Here is a 17,474-nt window from a genome sequence, read left to right on the forward strand (position 1 = left end):
ACAGGGGTGAGTCCTAGAGCTCTGTTTTTAACTTACACTGAAAGAGTGGAACGGAGTCTTCCAGAATGAGGTGAGGAAGGGAGAAGTCTCATCTGTGAAGAATCTTGCTGCAGCAGGTAACATTGTTGCCTGGGTATCTTTCAGGATGTTTGGACCAGGAAGAGAGTACAACTTCACACGGCCCAATGAGAAGGGCGAGTATGAGATTGCCGAAGGAATCAGTGCAACTGTATTTCGAACGGTGCTGGTGTGTAGTGGCCTTCTTGTTACATCATATTCCCTGGGGGCATACATGGTCAGAAGCCTTGAGAGTTCCATCAGACTGTGTTCTGACTTTAGGGTTTCTCGTTTCTAGTTATTGCCTTTCCCACTTTATTTTCTGTTTCTATAATTCCCAAGTCCTTCTTGCTTGTGTGACCTCAGTCGGGTATCAGGTTGTGATTAAACACGTCAAGATGGCCAGGAGCCACTTTGCTATCTAATGAATCACCAACTTGGTAATAGTTCTAGTAACCCACCACTTTAATAGAACCAGGAATGAGTAGGGGGTTGAAGAGGGAATTTTACATGTTGTTCTTTGCCTACATTTCTTCTTCCTAATTTATTTATAGGATTATTACAAAACTGGTATCATCAATTGTCCTGATGGCATCTCTATCCCAGACCTTAGAGATACGTGCGATTATCTCTGCATTAACTTTGACTTCAACACTATCCGATGTCAAGATCTGAGTAAGTACGGGAGAAGCTGCCAGCTGCGTTTGAGCAGCTGAACTTTGAGTGTGCTTGGAATTGACATTTTTTATTACTAAACAGAAAGCTTTCAGGTGTGGGTTGAAAATCATCTGTAGAGGCAGAGACGTGGTACTAACCATTCCCTCTCTTGTTTCAAAGCTCTGTGAGAAGTGGAGTAAACAAGAGAACATGTAGTGGTTTCTAAGTCTAGCTTGACCCCGTGAGTCACCAAGCTAATTGCTTCCCCTCTTGGGACCTTGGTGTCTCAACTCTTTAACAAATAAGGATACTGATCCTCAGATATAAGGGAAGGTTCACTAATAAAGTCACACAATATAAATTGGCTGGGTTCTTACAGTTTATCATTATTATTAACTTAGTGTTTAAGTGCTTTATATATGTGAACTTGCATAAGTTTCACAATTAACCCGTGAAAGATAGGTGATAATCTCACTTACCAAATGAGAAGATGGAGAAATTAGCTTGTTCAAAGCTCTAAACATTAAAGCTGGGATTAGAACTGATTGTCTGAATATAAACTCCATGCTCTTACCATTACCTAGGCTTCCTGAAATGATTTTTAAATTCTTTTGAAGTTCATGGTACATTTCCCTGCATGTTCCATGAAGTTCTCTAGATGTGTGGTATCCCTACTGAGTCTAGTACACACTTAGAGCAAGTCCCTTGGTGTCGCCAAACTTGAGATCATTCCTCTTCGGTGGTACTCCATGAAGTTGCGGTCCACAGCATCTTCAGAAGAGGTACTAGAAAGAGTCATCCCCAAATGATGGTTCTGTCTCTTGTAGAATTAATGTTTATGTTCTGACATTGCATGTCAAGAAAACCTCAGTTGATCAGAATGCTCAGGGTTTATTAAACAGGAGGAGATTGGTAGAATGTGAAAAGTATCTAACATTATAGCCTTGGAGTAGGAGACATACTCTGCCTTTAAATGGGCCACTTCTCTGGACCTTATCAATGATAACAGCTGTTACCTCATAGTCTTTTCACTCCAGTAATACCTGCATTTGAGCAGAGAGGATGTTCACTTGCCTTTTGTCTCCCAGGTGCTTTACTGCATGAACTGTCTAATGACGGCGCTCACAAGCAGTTTGATCACTACCTCGAAGAGCTGATCCTGCCCATTATGGTGGGCTGTGCCAAGAAAGGGGAGCGAGAATGCCACATCGTCGTGCTGACGGATGAGGATTCTGTGGACTGGGACGAAGACCACCCCCCACCCATGGGGGAGGAGTATTCCCAAAGTAGGAGCCCCTTGCATGATGTACCTGTTTCCAGCAAGAAATGTGCTGCCCAGAGTGGCAGCTAAATCCTAGAACCAGTGTGACTGTCGCTATTGAGCTGGTGATGAGCACACTCACCTGGATGAGGGTCTTTCCTGCTGGGGAGCACGGGAACATCGTTATGCTTCCCATGCCTACCGCTGGTGTCTGGTACTGTGTCAGTACTGCGGCAGCACATTAAGTGGCGGTGTCATTCTTCTCCATTTGTTTCACTTTAAATCCTTTTGAATTGGTAGTAATTCAAAATTCAGAAAATACAAAAGGATATACATTGAAAAGTCTTATTCCCACCCTGCCTCATCTACCCAGTTTTCCTCCTCAGTTTCTTTTATATTCTTCCAGATTTATTCAGTGCACATACATAAGCAATTACATGTTCTTTTCCCAAATGATACCATATTGTAGAGACTGTTCTATATCATGTCTTACATTAAAAGCTTCCACAATCTTTTTTTACGGCTGAATAGTATTCCATTGCATGATTGTGCTATAATGGATTTAACCAACCCTTTTGATGACCATTTAAGCTATAAATTATAAATAATGCTGCAGTGAATATCTTTTTAAACAAAGTCTTTCACACATGTATATCTCTATAGAATGATATTCCTAGAAATGAAATTTCTGTGTCAAAAGCTTTGTGCTTTTATGATTTTGATAAAATTTGCCAAATTCTCTTTCATAAAGGTTGAGCCAGTTTATACTCACAAGACAATATATGATGGGTTTGTTTCCCATATGCTCACCAAGACAGAGTTTCACTGAACTTTTATCTTTGCCACTCTGATAGGTGAAAAACAGCATCTCGCTTGAGTTTTAATTTGCATTTCTCACTTCATGAATGAGATTGAACATCTTTTTAAGAGCCATTTTCATTTCTTTTTCTGTTAACTGTAATCATGCCTTTTGCCCATTACAAAATTGGATTGTTAGTCTTTTCCTTAATGATTTGTAAAATCTCTCTATTTGTGAGCACTTTCTTTATAGATATCAAGGAAATTAGCCCTTTGTAATATGAGTTGCAAATATTTTTCCCAGTTGGTTGTCTTCTTAGCTTTGTTTGGTGTTTTTGGATAAGCAGAGATGTTTTTTTATGTAATCAAGTGTATCAGTTTTTCTTTTATGACTTCTAGGTTTTATGTCATATCCAAAAAGGTCTTTCCTACCCTGAGACTATAAAAATTTCTTGTATGGTTTCTTTCTTATGGTTGATTTATTATTTAACATTTAATCTGTGATCCGTATGGATTTTTTGGCATCAGGACTCAGGTCATTAGTCTGAATCTGTTAGCTCATCTCCTTCCTCTTACAGAGGTATTCACTCCGTGACTAACCCCAGATTTTTTTTCCCCCCAGTTCTTTATAGCTCTAAGCTCTATAGATTTTTCAAATATATTGAGAATCGGGATGTCGCTAAAACAGTGTTAAAGGAACGGGGCCTGAAAAACATTCGCATTGGAATTGAAGGTAAAGAACATCCCAGTCAATGTTCAGCTTGCATGGCTCATGGAGTAGGTTGGATCTGTGGCCACAGCTTTTGTCCTTAAAACCTGGCTTCCGAGGGCCTAGAGAATAGACACACATGGAAACTACATTCCTACCCAAGTTTGAATATTCCTGTTTTTGTTTTAGTTTGCCCTTACATTTCCTTGTCATTTTATTTCCAGTTGAAAATGTTTTAAAGCAGCTGTAGGAATAAGTTTCAGTTTACTGCCTCAGGATAAAGAGCAGTGAGGACTAGGCACTGGGGTGGGGGGGGCGGTAAATGTAGCAGGGCTCGTGGGCTCACCAAGTGGGAGGGCCAGCCGTTTAGCCAACAATTTTGGTGAGGCTTTCTGGGATCTAGAAGGGTCCTTCTGAAAACTATAACTTGGAGACTCATTTTATTCCACTACATACCTTTGGGGAGTGTCTGGATATATTGACAAAACTGCTTTAAATGATTTGAGCAATGGCTCCCAACCTGTGGTCTCCGTGGAAGGGTATTGGAGATCAATTCCCGGAGAGTGCTGAAGCCGTTCTGGTCTCCCCTCCATGGGTCTTTGACTCTTGTGTTTTGCTACTCTAGCTGTCTCAATATTGCTCACAGAACCCGTTGTTGTGTCCGACTTAGGTTGGAACTTAACGTTGGAAGAGATTTTTGGTGTTTTTTGTTTTGTTTTGTTTTTTTTTTGTGGTACGCGGGCCTCTCACTGTTGTGGCCTCTCCCGTTGCGGAGCACAGGCTCCGGACGCGCAGGCTCAGCGGCCATGGCTTACGGGCCCAGCCGCTCCGCGGCACGTGGGATCTTCCCGGACCGGGGCACAAACCCGTGTCCCCTGCATCGGCAGGCGGACTCTCAACCACTGCGCCACCAGGGAAGCCCAGGAAGAGATTTTTGAGATCATCTATTAAACCTCTTTCTACTGTGTCCTCCTTTGTCTCTTTAGAAACCACAGGGACAGAGTGACAGGGGTCACTCCATTTCCCACAGCAGCCCATCAAACTGTCCTACCATGAGAATATTCTTCCACATATATAATGGATAACCTCCTCCCTCTTCTGTCGTCCTTCTAGTTCTAGCCTGTGAAGATATATACTCTGCATAAGATTTCTCCCATATCCCTGTGACAGCCTTTGAGATATTTTAGGCAGCATCCCAGTTTTTTCTTTAGGCTTAAACATTTCGCATTTCCTTAACTACTTCTCATACAGGTTGCCCTCTAAGCAACAGAATTAGAGGACTAGAGTAACCATGCCCCAGTAGGATTTTTGTTCTATAGTATTGAAGCCAGTAAAATAAAGACTTCTGAAATTAGTAAGAGGCTTCTCCCCCTTCCATTAGAAGGGATACAGTTTTTGTTACTTCCCTTCTTAAGAACAAGACCTACTAACCTGAGCAAGAGAGAAGCAAGCATGTAGGTGGCTGGGCCTCAGAGAACATGGTCACTTCCCTGTAGTTTTCACATAGTCTTGGGATTTGGGAGGAAATTCATGTGGTTAGGAAGGAGGAAGTATGGAAACCAGAGTGAGCAATTTGCTGGGGTCATGATGGCTTTTTTCCCGTTTCAGGTTATCCTACCTGTAAAGAAAAAATTAAGAGGAGACCTGGTGGCCGGTCTGAAGTGATCTATAATTACGTGCAGCGCCCCTTTATCCAGATGTCATGGGAAAAAGAAGAAGGAAAGAGTCGCCATGTGGATTTCCAGTGTGTTCGAAGCAAATCCCTCACTAATCTGGTAGCTGCTGGAGAAGATGTCTTGGAGGACCAAGAGATATTAATGCACCACCCGCCCCAGGTGGATGAACTTGACCGGCTAAATGCCCCACTTTCTCAGATGGCTTCTAACGACTTTCAGGATTAGGGGCAGCTGTGGGCCCCTCTGCCGGCCTTTTCTCTGTCTGGGATGCCCATAGCCAATCCTCCCCATGGTTTGTCTCACACTAAGTAGGAGACATGCTTCTCCCCCATCCTTTCCTTTTCTACCATAATTAATGTGTGTCCCTTTCAGTAAGTCTGTGCCTCCGGCAGGAGATGAAAAAGCACTCACTGGTAATTAAGCTACCAGCTTTGCAGCAGCCCTGGTAACTTGAAAAATTTGGGTCTGGTGCTGTTCACCGAGTCTTTGCATAACTGCAAAAGCAGGAAAGGAGGTCAAGACTCCTATTGCCTCATATTCAGCAAAGCAGTTGTCATCCTTTACACTCTGTTCTTGACTTTTGTTTATTTGGTTTTATACTAGGCAAATTACTTAGCAGCAAAGGGACCAAACTTAGGAGACAATCTCTATCTTCTACAAGCAGGCACTAATTGGATGCCCATTAGAGGTTAGTGAAGATACCATCCTGGTGGCCTCTGTGCCCAGGTTGCATCTGGGAAGAAATAGGCTCTCATTCAAAATGTCCAAAAGGAAATTCTTAGGAGCTTCAGTTCAGTTTTTGTTTTTTTTTTTTTTTTTCATTATTGCAATGAACAATCCAAAACCTCACAGATTCTTTGACAGGAAGGATAATGTATAACAATGTTTATGAAACCTTTTTAGCTTCAAGGTTTTTGACCCTAAACAAATTGATTATTTATTTGGAGTGAAATTCACACTCTGATTATCCTGGCTTGGAATCTGGTGTGAAGCCATAGGTCTTCACCCTAGGCCAGCATGTTGCTGTGGGTGTGGCTAGGAGACCTTAGATATGGCTTAAAAGGCTTTCAAGATGAGGGCAATGATTTCTCAGAAGTGCGCAGTTTCTCAGTAGAAAGACTAATAAGAGCTCGGTGGGTAGGACTGGAGGTGAATCTGGGTGAGAAAACGTCACCTGCCTAGACTTTGTCTCAGTGCAGGGTTTTTCGTTGTATATTCTTCATACTATGGAATGTTTCTAGGTATCAGGATATTTTAATTTTTGAAATAGCCTATCAGCTGCTCACACTGGCTAAGAAAACCATACTAATGTCATCTCCAAAGGAAGAATGAGTTGAAGGGAAATTAGGCCTAGTCATTTTGATTGATCTGTCAGCTCTGGGTTAACAGTACATGGTGTGTGACGACCCAGATCACTCCTCTGGGTACTGTAACCATCTCCCCTGATGTCTCCATGGCTGTTAACAGTAGAGCTAAATTTAGATTCTGGAGTCAGATGTGTCTTGAGATCGTTCCCATTTTATGGTAGAGGTTGGCCTTCCAATCACCTACCCTGACAATGTACGAAGAGACACATAGTTTCCTTCAAGTTCTCTAAGAACAGGACTGGTTTTCTTAAATTCCATTTCCACAGGATACTATAGGGCAAGCTACTTGATGCCATTTTATGACCGCCCTGGTCAGAATTCTCCAAAGGTGAAGTCAGATTGGGTGTTGACAGCTACTCCTTCCAGGCTTGAAGAACAAGAGTGTTCTTAAGGCGTGTATTCTCTGTGCATGTGACCAGGGCCAGTGTCACAGGGGACATCAGCGCTCTGCTCCTTATTCAGAAAAATTAGTAGTAAGGGGTTAAACCGAGCCATCCCCCAGCTACAGAGTTATTCTGATTATCATTGGCATCCATTTGTAAGGCTGATGGCCAGGGTTAATGTTTAGGGTTAATGTTATTTTGTAGCCAGGGGTAGTTTTATTCCTGTGAAAAGAATTCGCTGTTTTGAGGTCAGGTTTGGCTTTGACCTTACTGGTACTACATTCATACCCACGACCGACCAGCCAGGATAATTGTTTAATGGTGCTTCCTTTACACTTTGTGGTTGACTTCCATGCCATCACAAAGGAAATTTGACTTTTGTGTAGACTATAATAAGTATGTATAATTTGTTTTATAGCTTAATATAACATTTAAGGGTAGACATGTCTCAGCTAACACTCTAAAACTTATTAGTCATTGCTTAGGTAAAAAGCTAGGTATGAAATTGTGGCATGTACTTAACACTCTGTTCTATGTAAATGATTAATTTCCTCCGGCTTTCAAAAGCCAGGTCTTTTTTTCCCCCAAGATTGGGTTAACATGCTTTCGTCCCCAACCCTTAGGGTTCAAGTGAACTGGAGATCTGTGGAGGTAAATCTGCCAATGTTGCCAGGTGGTGGTGACGGAGGAAAAACTGGGCCCACAGGTTCCCTCTGGTGGAGAGGACATTTCTTCTGTACCCCGTGCCCTTCCAGCCTGGAGCGCAGCATCACTGTAATTTGGTGGCTCTTTTCAGCCACAGCTGCTCTGTTCCCAGGGCCAGGACGTCCCGTGGTGGCAGGACCTCGCAGTTCTCGCAGGAACAAGAGCTGGGTTGCAGTCCTTCCCTTCAGAGTCAGTTACTGGCCAGCTGGGCAACAGTTATTTCTAATTAAAAAGGTGAAACTCAGGTTTGGTGTTTTTTTCCTAAGTGCCTAAATAAGTAAGCCAGGCTGTTTATACAGAAACATTTTCATAAGAGAATGTTTTTACCCAGATTGTCTTATTCAGCGGTATCTATCTCAGCAGGCCAAGATAAACCTGAATTTGAGGTTTAGGATCTGAGTTTGTGTCTGCATCGTATCATGTACTGTTGATTAGGAAACATTTGCCATTAAGGAACTGGGAGCAGGCAAGGAGACAGTGTTAAAATGTGTCTGATGAGATTACTTAATGGTTTCTTCAAAGTGGAGAAGAGGTATTAAAAGAATGACGGTAAAAAAAAAAAGGTAAGGAAGCTAGAAAGTAGCTGGATTTATTGCATGATATGCAGTAGCCAGTATTACTTTGAACTAAATTCCGTGTGATACCTAATGTATACGGGTCTATGAAAATACTGTGGCATAAGCCCAGAAAGGATGGATAGTGTTCCAGCAGGTCCTTCTGTTAAGTAAAAACAATCAGAGCACAGGCTTTAAATTGTCAAAGTGTGATGGGGAGCCTTTATCGAGTAATAGTCAATAGAAAGTTAAAAATCAGTTAAGTGATTTATTCAATGCCACTTCTTGCCATCATTTTGAAATTGTTAAACTGGGCATAGTTCAGAAAGCAAACCTGATACCTTTATGGGAGATGGAGCCACATCCGTGCTCTGGGTGGGATCACCTCTGCAGGAGAACATTACATTTTCTCTTAAAGGCAAAATGCTTGTAGGTTTTGCCTCTTTACTTTGTATTTACTTTTAAAGTTGCACTTGTTCACCTACCAGTGTTTACGAAATCCTATATTTGGGATGCTTTTTCAATAATAAAATGTTATCATTTGTGTCCATGTTGTTGTTGTTGTTTAGCAGAAAATAATATTGGAACTCAAGATGTTCAAGGGGACTGAGAGTCACAGCACCTGGACTGCCCAGGAGAGGCTCTTTCCTACAGCAGCCGGCGGGGGTGCGGCTGGCCTGGAGCCTGTATTGTGCTTTTCCCACCCTGCTATTTCTTATAATTCACAGGTTCCAGAGCCATAATGGTCTGCTCTCTTGAGTTTCTGGTTAACTTGCATTCAAGACCCCTTGAACTCTCAAATCCAACCAAGGAGTACCCCACAAAACCAAATGTAAACTGGAAAGGTAAGATGACTCACAAACGTCTATGTTCTACTTTTGGTTTCAAGCAAGTGAGGAAGCATGGCAGGCATGAAAGGCAGCTAAGAAGGTAGGGCAGGGTCCAGACAGGTCCCTGGGAAACACTGCTGTGGGGCACCTTGCTCATCCTCTGCTCTCTGATTCGGCCCTCTTCTAGTCAGTGCCTCCTGAGCTCCCCTCTGCACACTTGGCCTGAGAGGTTACTGGTGACACTGGCAACTTGAAGCGGTGCTGAAGCAAGCCAGAGCCTCCCTGGCAGGCCTGCCTTTGTCAGCACAGAGGTTAAGAACATGCTCTGAAGGCATGGCCCGTTGAATATGTTCAGTGCCAAGTGCTGCTTGGTCACGGACACGCTGACTAGGACACAGTTCCTCCCTTCAGAGGGCTCTTACAATTGCACAAAGACAGATCCATGAATAGTCCAGGTCACTCAGGAAGCGCATAAGGATGGAGTAGCCAGTTTTTACTATGAAAATTAGAGGAGAGTTCACAAGAGGGTTCTATACGTGACACATGAACCAAACTGTGAAAGACAAATACTAGTTGTTTTGGATTCATGAATCCAAAAGGAAGTATTCCAGGCCAACTCAGCTATATAAGCAAAGATGCAAAGGTGAAATAGCTGCTTATTGTCATCAGGGAAGAGGAGGGTGGGGGGGCAGGGGGAGGACAGTAATGCAGAAATAGATAGGCCAGAGTAAGGAAGGGCCCTTGTACCTCAGACAGACAGAGGTGTTTGGTCTCATTATATAAACTCTGAGGAGCAAGGATTTTATGCAGGAGAATAACATGATCAGACTTGAAGTTTAAAAGAGTTTCTTTGGCAGCAGAGAGGACGACAGACTTGAAGGACCAGGGACAAAGGTCAGCTAAGAGACCACAGCAATGGACTCAGCAAGGAAGGATGAAGACACTGGTAGGATGGACAGTCATGCCCCAGAATTATATATGTTTACCGATGGGAATCATGTAAGAAATTTCTGGCTTGGACAGCAGGTAGAATGAGCTAGAAAAAAAGGCTGTGGAGGCAAGAGGAGCTCCATAAGGACAGTTTGCACGTTTAAGAGGCCTTCCAGGTGGCAATTTCTAATAGGCACTTGGCTACATGGGATCTAGAGTTCTGGGGAGGGATCCAGGCAGGATGGTCATTTTGAAGATCTCACCACAAAAACGGCAGCTGAAGCCACAGTATGGGGGCGATCACACGAGTGAAAAAAAGGCAAAGGCATTGCTCTGACGAGCACCAGCATTTGGGCAGTGGCAGAGGAACTACCAAGAAGGAAGTCAGAGAGGTGGGAGCAGAGTTTTTTGTTTTCACTCAACAGTGTGAGTGCAGCAGCGTGGTCAGGTAGATGAGGGCTGAAGAGAAGCCAGTGGATGTGGCAGTTAGGACGCCAGTGAACAGAGGAATGATTATAAAAATTAGTACTAGCACGTTCTGCACATGGGATAATTAATACTAATGTGTTTCACACAAGGGGAAGAAACCAGACTGAAGTGAGAGGGAAATGAAGTAACGAAAGTGACTGGAGAGTGTTTTTCAGGAAGCAATACTTAACTCATAGCCCCATGCCTCTTGTCACAGCACGGAACCATACCTACCAGCCTCCCAAATCCTGCACTGCTCACCTTCCCCTCTGCCAAATCACTGCTACTTACTAACATCTCTGGGAAGCTTCCTCAACCTTCCCAACAACTCAGGCTTGGCTTAATAGTACTGTTACAGCAACACTAACATACTAATAACTTTAGTGTTGATGCTGCAATTCTGTTAAGCCAACTTTGTGGCTGGGAATTCTCTCCTCAAACTGATCTGTGGTTCAGAACCACAGTGGGCTTCCCTATTGCATCCCCAGTGTACCTGGGATTGAGCTCTGTATTTTATGAACGCTTAAGTATTATGTGGGCAAGATGTTTTTCTCTGAAAATATGCCTAAAGAGCAGCTTGGAGGCTTGTTTTTAAGTCAGTGTTGGTTTTGACAGATCATTCCAGGGAAATGGTTGCTAACTAGGAAAGGAAAATACCATTCACTGAATCCTTTTGCATTCAATTAAAGACACCGTTTGGGTTACACACAGAGGCCCAGGAGAGAGTAACAGGAGAAGGTGATCCAGGAAATACGCTTTCCAAGGAAATGATTCAGAGAAATAGTAGTAGCAATCAATGGCAGAGGATTCCTACACTATACAGATGAGTGTTAAAATAAGCAATCTGCTATTCACAGCCTGACCATTAATCCCAAAGGAATTCCCCTCTTACTTTTGAAATTCTTAAATAGGTACTGAAGAAAATTATGATGTACTCCTGAATCAAGGAGTCTGAATGACATCAGCATTGTTTCATTTTAGAATGCAGTACAGTTCAAGTTCTATTATTTTCTAACTCCTCCTAAGCGACGGGACACAGAATTATCTGTGAACAGGACCAACACTGAGCCAGTGGCTCCCAACATGTTTCTTGAAACTCGTGAGCCTTGGAAAGACAATACATTGTTAGGCTGCATTTAACTAACCTCTGCCTGCAGTTCCCACCCTGGTTGGTCTCTGCCCCTTCCTCTTTGCCTGAGGGTCCTTTTCCTGACCCAGAGAAGGAGCTAAGAAGTGGGACCCACGAGACTCCTTAAATCTACATCCAGAGACAGAGCCCCGCTCTGGTGGACGCAGGGAGCTGAGAAGTCCATCCTGGGAGCTTGTGAGATTCCTGGCCAACCCCAGGCTGAAAAAAAATGGGGCTGAGCTACAAACAAACAAACAGTTGTATAAAGGGTCCACCAGTTGACAGAACTTTCGTCGGCAGGTCTCCCCTTGGCCTAACTGCACTTACTGCAAGAGTGCCCACTGCCCAGTAACACTGAGCCAGGTGAAAAGAGCACAGACGCGAGGCCAACAGAAGGTAAGTCTCTTTACATGTAACTAACTCCAGTTCAGACTTGTTCTCAGGGAACAAAAAAGCAGGTCCCATCTTCCCTGAGATGGTAAAGCATTTTGCCTAAAGGTGGTCTTCAGTGTTTAACGGTTTGCAGACAAAAGGGTTAGAGGAAGCCATCAGCACTCTGGCTCTTTGAATTACAAGCCACAGACTTATACTGTTGTTTTCACACGGTTTATTCAGACATTTAAAAGGTAAAATGTGGGCATTCCCCGCAAAACAAATCATCCCCTGCCACTCCCCAACACACAGACTACCTACCACGCTATTACCTCTCATTGTCCATGCTTACCACGCACTCTTGCAAACCACATAGGGGTCAAGACCCCAACTATTTGGTAATCCAAAGAAGCTACAAAGTTAGTTACACAAAAGAATCTCACTTCCTTTTCACTAGCAAACCATGAATGAAAGAATAAGGGGAAACACATTAGCTTCATCCAGAGTTAATATTTCCCTAATATTCTTTTTTCTTCCTCTAAGACATTAAAACCCAAAGCAGTTTCACTTACTACTGTAACTTTGATAGTCCATTTTTCTTTTCTGAATGGCTAAAAGCTAGGACATACTTTCCTTTCATAGCTGATGTTAACAACCCTCAAGACTGGCAGAAAGCAGTCTCCCAGCGGTGGCTTGGCTATGACACTGCAACAGGCAAAGTTACCACATAGGTGCAAATGATGCTTTAAGAGTTATCAAAATTTCTTAAAGTAATAATGCATTAGTATGGAGCCTCCACATTTTTCTGATGCAGCAAAAGTCCTCTAAAGGCGGTGGCAGCTGTGAAAGAAAAGGCACTTTGTGCTAAAATTCAGAGGGTCTCTCTTGAGAACACCACAGCAGAGAGGCCTGGTCAGCCCAGGCCTGCATGTGACCCTTTAGGGTGAAGAGGACCATCCCCCAGGAAGGCATCTGCAAAGGAAAAATTTGTAATCATGATTCCAAGGCAAAATGGTTACTTAAAGTTGGGAGAGGAGAAATACTAAGAGAATACAAATACAGTTGCACCAAAGATTGAGGCATGAACTTTGCACGGATTTGCAGGCTGGCTCTGCACTTTGTATTGGGCTCGTTCCTTCACCACTTGCAGGGAGGTTCTGGACACGGATCAGGAGCAGCACCTTAGCCAAGAGGGTCCTAGGCCTCCTGCTTCTGCCTGGGCTCTCCGTGCTGTGTTGCTCTCCTTGCTGTGTTGCTCTCCTTGCTGTGTTCCCAGGAATAAACCGAGGTCCTTTTGGCAGCACTTGTGGGTATTGCTAGTCCACGGCAACATCCAAAGGGATTTTCTAATACAGCCGTGAAGAGAAAGTGAGGATTTTCCACGTGATCCGGGACTCCTTGGCAACGCCCAGTGGCTTTCTGGGCCTTCTAAGAGCAACAAAGGATCAAGCTGGTATCTTCCCATCAACACTCAGAAAAGCAGCGTTGAGTATTTCAGATGGGCAGAAGGAAATAAATCAAAATGGACTGAGGGTCTTTATCCTAGTACCGTAAATAAAGTGCACCATGAATGGAGGCTATAAAAAGCTACTTGCCCGAGGCTGAGGTTTGGGGAGAAACTACCACCATCACCCACTCAGAATGGTGGATCATTTCCTTCAGCCAGAATGCTGGCTACTGAAGCTTTCTTTATTGCTTTATTTCCTTAGTACTATGGAACTTTTAGCTGTAAAGAAAAAAAAATACTTGGTGGGCTTAGTAGCAAGCATGTCACAAAATCACAGGAATTGGCTGATACTCAGTAAGTATATGTTGCAATCTCAATGCTGGATGATGGCTGTTTTTCCCCCTTCATTCTGATGAACTTAGGAAAACTCAAGTTTTTTTAAAACATCAAATTGGCTCATGATGCTTCTAAAGAAGCAGGACAGCCGTTAATGGCTGATGTAGTAGAAATGGTTGTCTTTGTTCTACAGGTCATCAGATGCATTATGGAAGAGAATCCACTTACTATCACATTTCAGGAGTTTACCATGACACGTTGGTAGGTTCCATAAACTTCTTGGAAGCTCTTTCAAAACAGTTATTTGAGAAGAAAACCATGATGTTGTACAAAGAACTGCTCGATTTAGGATCCCATTTCAAGGAAACTATTTTGCGGCTTTCATGTAGGAAGGTATTGCCCCCCGCGCAGTCAGACCCTCAAAGCGCTTGTATGTGTAATTGATGAAGACCCAGTCTTTGTTCTTGTAGTCAGTGTCAGGGTGATTACTTGTTGCCACTGGGAAAGAAACAGATGTGAGAGTTGATTCACTGCCTTACCCTGATGGACTACTCAGTACTGAAGACATGACATTCTGAAGAACATACCACAGCTTCTATCTGGGAAAAGTTATTTTTCACTCTGCGAATTTTCTACAATTGCCTGCCTATGTTCTCTGAACCTCATGTTTTTCACAATATTTTAAAAGTTTTATTTTCTCACTTCTGTCATTTCAGATTACCTAACCTTTAATTTAATAAATAACAGGAGAACAAATCTTTGTGGTTCACCCACCCAGCTCAGCAGGCTAAATATGGGCGTTTGTATTCACTACTTTCCATTCAACAAGGTCTCACTGCTGCTCTGCATTAACACTGGAAAAATACTTACAAAGAGCCTGAAGACCTGAAGTTCCTCTCCATGTTCTCTACCCTGATTTGTAAACATTACCCCAAAATTTGGGGGAAATAATGCACTTATAAGGCAGCCTGAGGCAGTGGCAGTATTACCTGTTGGCTTAAGAATATCAGATTCTGGAAACTCATCGAAGTTTGAGGTATCATCAATGCTTTTGATTTCAATAGATATTGCAGCAGGCCTCTCTCTGCCAAGAACAGACATGCCAAAAATTACTACAGTTAGTAATCGTATGGATCACAAGTAATCAAGTCTTTCTCCAAAAAAGACCCCTGGTCTGACAAGGGAAGACTGTCCACTGGCAGGCAGCATTAATTTCCTTTGAAAAGCTTATGACCACTGACCAACCACACCAGCTGACTACAACCAAACAAAACTGTGATGAAAAAAATGTAACAATTATTCATAGCTAGGAAGAAAGACAAGAAAACTAAGAAATTAAAATCCAAAGTTAGCACACTCTCCCTGACAGCCTGCACTGTCTGCTGAAAAGGGAAACTGAACCTCTAAATGCCCCCTCGTGTAGGGCTCTGCCCCTCTTCTACCAGAAGTGCCAACGAGTAGAGTGGCTAAAAGGCAAAGGTAGAAATCACAAGCATGTGAATTAGAACACTATTATGAAATGGATGACAACTTCATCTTCTGCTCAGCCAGTGAATGCTGAGTGCGGAGGTCTGTGCAGCGCTGGCAGCTCTCTGCGAGCCCTGTCCGCAAGTTTCACGCTTCCCCTCCACTCCCCCTCTGCGCCCTTCCCCACTCCATCTTTCTTCCACTCCTCTCTTCCTTCTCTGTCTCCCAGTGATAGCCTCCACCCTAGGGGCAGGGACAGTCCTGCTGATGGCTCCTAACACTGGAGAAGTTGGTGTGTTCTTGGTAGAAGCAAGTGCAACACAATTCACCGTGGAATCCAAAGTTCACTTCACTTTGGAAACGACTGCTGGCTTCAGTGTGTCCCGTGGCACACAGGTGACAGGAAGCCCCAACTCCCAATCCTCGCCATGAATGAAAATCAGGAAAAGACCCTGAATTTCTAAGAAGCTCTCTTCCCATACTTGGCTTGCCAGTAGTGGTGCTTCTAAATTAGTATTAAGCAAACTACAGACTTTCTGACATTATCCTGAAACTTTTTGTATGGATATACCTGATATGTTCCCAGTCAACACCTTCAAAAAAAGAATTGCTTTTGATTTCCTCAACTCCAGGGGCTCCAATTCTATGTTCCCATTCACAGCAGAATCTGGAAAAGACAGAGGCCTCTCAGCATAGCTCAAGTAGTCTCTTCAGAAAAAGAAAAGGAGTAACGGGAGGAAGGGGGGACGGACCCAGGAAATGATGAAAATTTTTAAAAATAGATTCACTCATGTCAAAAAGCCTGGCTGGGGGACAGGGGAAATGTTCTCTGGTACCTCAAAATTAGATCCTTGGCTTTCTCAGAAATAGGAACTTCTGGAGGAAAAGTCAAAGTTTCTTTCCAGTTCATCACCTTCTTATATGTCTCTTGAGGGGTCTCAGAACAGAAAGGTGGGTAGCCTGTAATAAAAAGGGAACTTCGGAGCTTTTACATCCCAGAACTTTGAATCTGAGATTATTCCCCTTAATCTGATTCTAATATATCTTTAATGATCCTATATGTCCTTCCCTACATGACATGGACAGGATTTCCACTCACCCCAGAAAACATCTAAACCAATTGTTCATTTTCCCCCGAACTCCTAAACCCAAAGTGAAGTTGTGTTTCTGGTACCACTAGGGAGCCAGCTGCTAGCTGGAGCTGGAAAAAGGAAGGAGGACAGAAGCAGAGTTGCAGAGGCGGGGCTCACTGTGCCCAAAGAGGAAAACGAAAGGATGAAACAACATCATTAAGAAACGACTCCATTCTAGGAATATCCTTATTTGGGAAAAGTGACCACCATGCCTCTCTTTGAGAACTACAGGTGAGAAGGATAGTCACCGTAATACTCCACCTGCCCTCTACACAGACCACATCCGCCTCCACAGGCATGCATCCAGTGTTCCCAAAGACAACACAGCCAGACGATGCCACACCAGTCATTCACAGACTCACTCAGGGCCACCACGGACAGATGGGCTTTCCTAGTGCTCAGACATATGGCCAGCCCCACAGATGTGTCCCCTAAATACACAGATATATGAAGCAACAGGGAGAGAGGTCCAAGGGGTCCATGCTCTGAAGGCTTTGAGAGAGAAGGGAGGACAGCAACTAAGAAGTAAAGAGTGCTCGAGACACGGCCCAGTGAAGGCTCTCTGTATACAATGGGTGTTTAATAAATGCCAGTGAATGAAAGAGTTGCTAGATGGAGAGGATGGAAAAGTCGAAGAAAACCATGATAAATGATCAACAAAGCCACCAGAGGGTGCCAGGGAGCCAGAATATAGTGGGATACATTTGATGGCCCAGCGTTTTCTACCTAGGAAACTTCACTTTGAAAGACAAGGGGGTCGTCACTTAGATGACCCCCACCTGAAACAGTCTATTATCAACATAGGACTCTTTCGTGACTGCACAGAAAAAGTCCTCTGAAAGCACGTAACTTACCGATGAGCATTTCATACATGATCACCCCCAGCGACCACCAATCACAGAGCTTGTTGTACCCGGTCTGCATGAACACCTCAGGAGCAATGTAGTCAGGAGTGCCTACTGTGGAGAAGGCCTGAAACACGTACACACATCAGGAAGCCCAGCAGGAAGGTGGGTGCCCAGAGTTCTGTTCTAGAGACCAAAGGCTACAAGTATCACCTAGAGCTACCCACAAACTAAATAAGCAGGATGGCCCAGCAGCTTAATGGCAAGCCTGGCTTGCCAGAGAACTTGCAAAATGAAAATAAAGCTTTCTCAGTGAGGTGAGAGACCATTCACTAGGTCAAAGGTATCTG

At 43.5% G+C, this 17,474-nt stretch overlaps 2 protein-coding genes across 12 annotated transcripts in view; one reads left to right on the forward strand and one right to left on the reverse strand.

Annotated features, from left to right (window-relative positions):
- KCTD20 (potassium channel tetramerization domain containing 20) overlaps positions 1 to 17,474 on the forward strand; it is a 66,639-nt gene that overhangs the window by 29,673 nt on the left and 19,492 nt on the right. For 6 of the 10 annotated variants that reach the window (XM_028479618.2, XM_028479614.2, XM_028479621.2 and 3 more), the window contains 9 exons: positions 145 to 247; positions 612 to 732; positions 1,803 to 2,000; positions 3,396 to 3,506; positions 5,091 to 5,846; positions 8,896 to 9,012; positions 9,855 to 9,943; positions 11,825 to 11,920; positions 16,327 to 17,064. In XM_028479618.2, coding sequence (XP_028335419.1) covers positions 145 to 247; positions 612 to 732; positions 1,803 to 2,000; positions 3,396 to 3,506; positions 5,091 to 5,383 — 826 coding nt within the window. In that variant the 3' untranslated portion in view covers positions 5,384 to 5,846; positions 8,896 to 9,012; positions 9,855 to 9,943; positions 11,825 to 11,920; positions 16,327 to 17,064. Of the gene's footprint in view, positions 1 to 144; positions 248 to 611; positions 733 to 1,802; positions 2,001 to 3,395; positions 3,507 to 5,090; positions 8,850 to 8,895; positions 9,013 to 9,854; positions 9,944 to 11,824; positions 11,921 to 16,326; positions 17,065 to 17,474 lie in introns of those variants that run through there. The other 4 variants (XM_055080084.1, XM_055080081.1, XM_055080082.1 and 1 more) reach the window with 4 other exon arrangements.
- STK38 (serine/threonine kinase 38) overlaps positions 12,100 to 17,474 on the reverse strand; it is a 45,254-nt gene continuing 39,879 nt past the window's right edge. For both annotated transcript variants that reach the window (XM_007105365.4, XM_007105364.4), the window contains exons 10-14: positions 17,134 to 17,251; positions 15,983 to 16,106; positions 15,718 to 15,813; positions 14,669 to 14,763; positions 12,100 to 14,177 (exon numbers count right to left, since the gene is read on the reverse strand). In XM_007105365.4, coding sequence (XP_007105427.1) covers positions 14,047 to 14,177; positions 14,669 to 14,763; positions 15,718 to 15,813; positions 15,983 to 16,106; positions 17,134 to 17,251 — 564 coding nt within the window. In that variant the 3' untranslated portion in view covers positions 12,100 to 14,046. The remainder of the gene's footprint in view (positions 14,178 to 14,668; positions 14,764 to 15,717; positions 15,814 to 15,982; positions 16,107 to 17,133; positions 17,252 to 17,474) is intronic.

This window comes from Physeter macrocephalus, chromosome 18, assembly GCF_002837175.3.
Source record: "Physeter macrocephalus isolate SW-GA chromosome 18, ASM283717v5, whole genome shotgun sequence".
NCBI classification, from domain to species: domain Eukaryota; kingdom Metazoa; phylum Chordata; class Mammalia; order Artiodactyla; family Physeteridae; genus Physeter; species Physeter macrocephalus.